A 2,957-nucleotide genomic window follows, 5' to 3' on the forward strand; every position below is an offset into this window, starting at 1 on the left:
AAACCGACGGCAAACTGCGGGGTTGCTGCAAAATCGCCCACAGCTGACGGTTGCAAGTTACCATTTCCGTAAAAAAAATTGACTGCTTTGAGCCCGGTGATTCCTTAAAAAAAACATATGCCAGTCAGCATGCATGAGGGCAAAAGGAATCGTCACTTACTTCTAAGGAAAATAATCTTTTTGAATGAACTCCGAGTAAATTTACAGTCCGGTGGTTGGCAGCAAAACTGGGAAGAAATGAAATAATATTGGAGGCCACATGGGTTCACGCGGAAACGTCCTATAAGTAGACGCCCAAGCTGAAGCAAAGAGGCCACAACACTAGCAAGAGTGTAGCCAACAGAGCCAAACTCACTGGTACGCAGCCGATCGATCGATAAGGTCCCTCGAATTTAACACCCGCTCGCCATGTCGTTCCTCCCGATCCCGCTGCCAATCGTTGGAGACATAGCCAGCAGGCTGAACGGCCGAGAGAAACCGCGCGGCGACGACACGACGTCGTCGGCGCCGGCGCCTGTTCTCGGAACCGTGGCCAGCAGGTGGCGCGAGCTCCACGGCGAGAACTCGTGGAAGGGCCTCCTGGACCCTCTGGACCCGCACCTCCGCTCCAGCATCATCTCCTACGGCGAGATGGTGCAGGCCGCCTACGACGCCTTCAACACGGAGAGGCGCTCCCCGCACTGCGGCGCGTGCTTCTACGGCTACGAGGACCTGCTCGCCGGCGTGGGGGTGCCCCACCACGGCAACAACTACGAGGTCACCAAGTTCATCTACGCCACCTCGTCGCTGCCACTCCCGAGCTCCTTCCTCCTGCTGCCGCTGCCGTCGCTGCCGGACGTCTGGAGCCGGGAGTCCAACTGGATGGGGTACGTGGCCGTGGCCACGGACGAGGGCGCCGCCGCGCTCGGGAGGCGGGACATCGTTGTGGCGTGGCGCGGCACCGTCCAGAACATGGAGTGGGTCAACGACCTCGACTTCGCGCCCGTGCCCGCCGCGCCCGTGCTGGGCTCCGCGGCGAGCCAGCACCGCCTTGCCGTCGTGCACCATGGGTTCCTGTCCATGTACACGTCAAGCAACAAGAGCTCCGAGTTCACCAAGACCAGCGCCAGAGATCAGGTAAAGTAACGTGCCACAGCGCCAGAGTAGGGCTTTGGTACGTCTAGTCGATCTAACCGGACATTATACTTCCATTCCATTCCAGTTCTAACATAGAAAATGACAACAGCTTACCTACAATAATCTACTAAACAATGACTGTACTGAAGAAGCAAAGCGATTGACCATAGTGAACTGAAGCAAGGCGACGGTCTAGCTCACAGCAAGTCAGTGTGATGTTCCCAAGATAAGTTAAATCTTGTGAAGATAGAAAAGAATGCCTTATCTTGAAGTTCAAGTCAGGGCCTCAACTATCGTTCGCTCATGAACTTTTCTTTCGTAAAAATCCCCACACTCCATGAGCGCGTCAGATAATTGATCCCTTCAAAAATGGCACGGTAGCAAGTTAACACAACGGTCCAAAATGGGCTGCACTTATTCAGGTATGGGTTACCCATAATGGATGGGTAGGTGCTATGGTGTATATAGTCGTTATCCTATCCAAGTGATAAATTTATCCATCAAGGAAAGCAATGCCGGCGCTGGTTGTTGAGAGTGTATGTTTGCCCAAGAAAAGACCTACCCTATATTTCTGAGCCGATTAAAAATTCTTTATTTCTATAACTTGAGTAGTTGCACATTTACATTCCATGCAACTTGGTTGATTAGAACAAACTATTTATTTTTGAGCGTCCTAAGGAATATAGCACATAATAATTATGTAATCAGTTGATTATTAACCATGCATGTAAACACACAAGCAGGTTGTCAAGGAGGTCAGGAGGCTCGTGGAGCTGTACAAGGATGAGGAGGTCAGCATCACCATCTGTGGCCACAGCCTTGGTGCGTCGGTCGCCACCCTGAACGCCGTTGACCTGGTGTCTAGCGGCATCAACAAACCCGAGGGCTCCACTAAGTCGTTCCCTGTGACTGCTATCGTGTTTGCGAGCCCTCACGTCGGGTGCCGCTTCTTTAGGTCGGCGTTCAACTCATTTCCAGACCTGAAGACACTACATGTGCAGAACGCTGGCGACGTCGTGCCCATGTACCCACCTCTGGGATACGTGGATGTGGCCGTGGAGCTTACCATAAGAACAATCCGATCTCCGTACATGCGTAAGCCGGCCACAGTGGGAACACTCCACAATCTCGAGTGCTACCTACACGGAGTGGCCGGGGAGCAGGGAAGTGCCGGAGGGTTCAAGCTAGAGGTGGATCGTGACATAGCGCTGGTGAACAAGGGTGCCGACGCTCTCACGGACGAGCACCCGGTGCCGGCGTGTTGGTGGGTCCCTAGACACAAGTTCATGGTCAAGGGGGAAGATGGGCGATGGACGCTCCAGGATTTCAAGCACATCTGAGTTACTCACATCGGCCATTGAAAGGTAAATTAGGCCTTGATGTGATTCACGACATTGTACTCGTTACCAAGTTTCTAAATAACGGCTACGGTTTGTCAATCGTACCGAGTATCTTTCCCTTTTTATGCAATATAAGTGAATGTTTCACGACATTGTACTCGTTACCAAGGGTCTAAATAATGGCTACGGTTTGTCAACCATCCCCAGTATCTTAAAATACAGTATGTGTGACACATGAATATGATGAAACAACTTCCCCTCGACAATTCCTTCCTAAATAAACTATGCGCGACACGTGAATATGATGAAGCCAGTTCACCCCAATAATATCTTTGGCATTCATCATGCCAAATTTGTTGATCATATCCTTGGTGTACTTCATTTGAGAGATGAAGGTGCCATCATGGACATTTCAAACTTGCTTTCCATGAGTTTACCAAACTCTTTGCTAAACGTACACAAAAAGAGTTCACCATTAATAAACTTCCTAGTGAACAGGGT

At 50.9% G+C, this 2,957-nt stretch overlaps 1 protein-coding gene across 1 annotated transcript; it reads left to right on the top strand.

Moving 5' to 3' along the window:
* Positions 1-306: 306 nt before the first annotated feature.
* LOC125528404 (phospholipase A1-II 7-like) lies at positions 307-2,656 on the top strand. The gene is made up of 2 exons (XM_048692888.1): positions 307-1,116; positions 1,860-2,656. The coding sequence occupies exons 1-2, from the start codon at positions 409-411 to the stop codon at positions 2,454-2,456; spliced, it is 1,305 nt and encodes a 434-aa protein (XP_048548845.1). The 5' UTR covers positions 307-408; the 3' UTR covers positions 2,457-2,656.
* The last annotated feature ends 301 nt before the right edge of the window (positions 2,657-2,957 follow it).

Source organism: Triticum urartu, unplaced genomic scaffold (assembly GCF_003073215.2).
Source record: "Triticum urartu cultivar G1812 unplaced genomic scaffold, Tu2.1 TuUngrouped_contig_4848, whole genome shotgun sequence".
In the NCBI taxonomy this organism is placed as follows: domain Eukaryota; kingdom Viridiplantae; phylum Streptophyta; class Magnoliopsida; order Poales; family Poaceae; genus Triticum; species Triticum urartu.

What these genes read in the sequence shown, in the direction of transcription:
- LOC125528404 (XM_048692888.1), top strand. Translation starts at nt 409, where the DNA reads ATGTCGTTCCTCCCGATCCCGCTGCCAATCGTTGGAGACATAGCCAGC. An exon ending in AGACCAGCGCCAGAGATCAG is followed by an intron (nt 1,117 to 1,859) that starts GTAAAGTAACGT and finishes ACACACAAGCAG; the next exon opens with GTTGTCAAGGAGGTCAGGAG.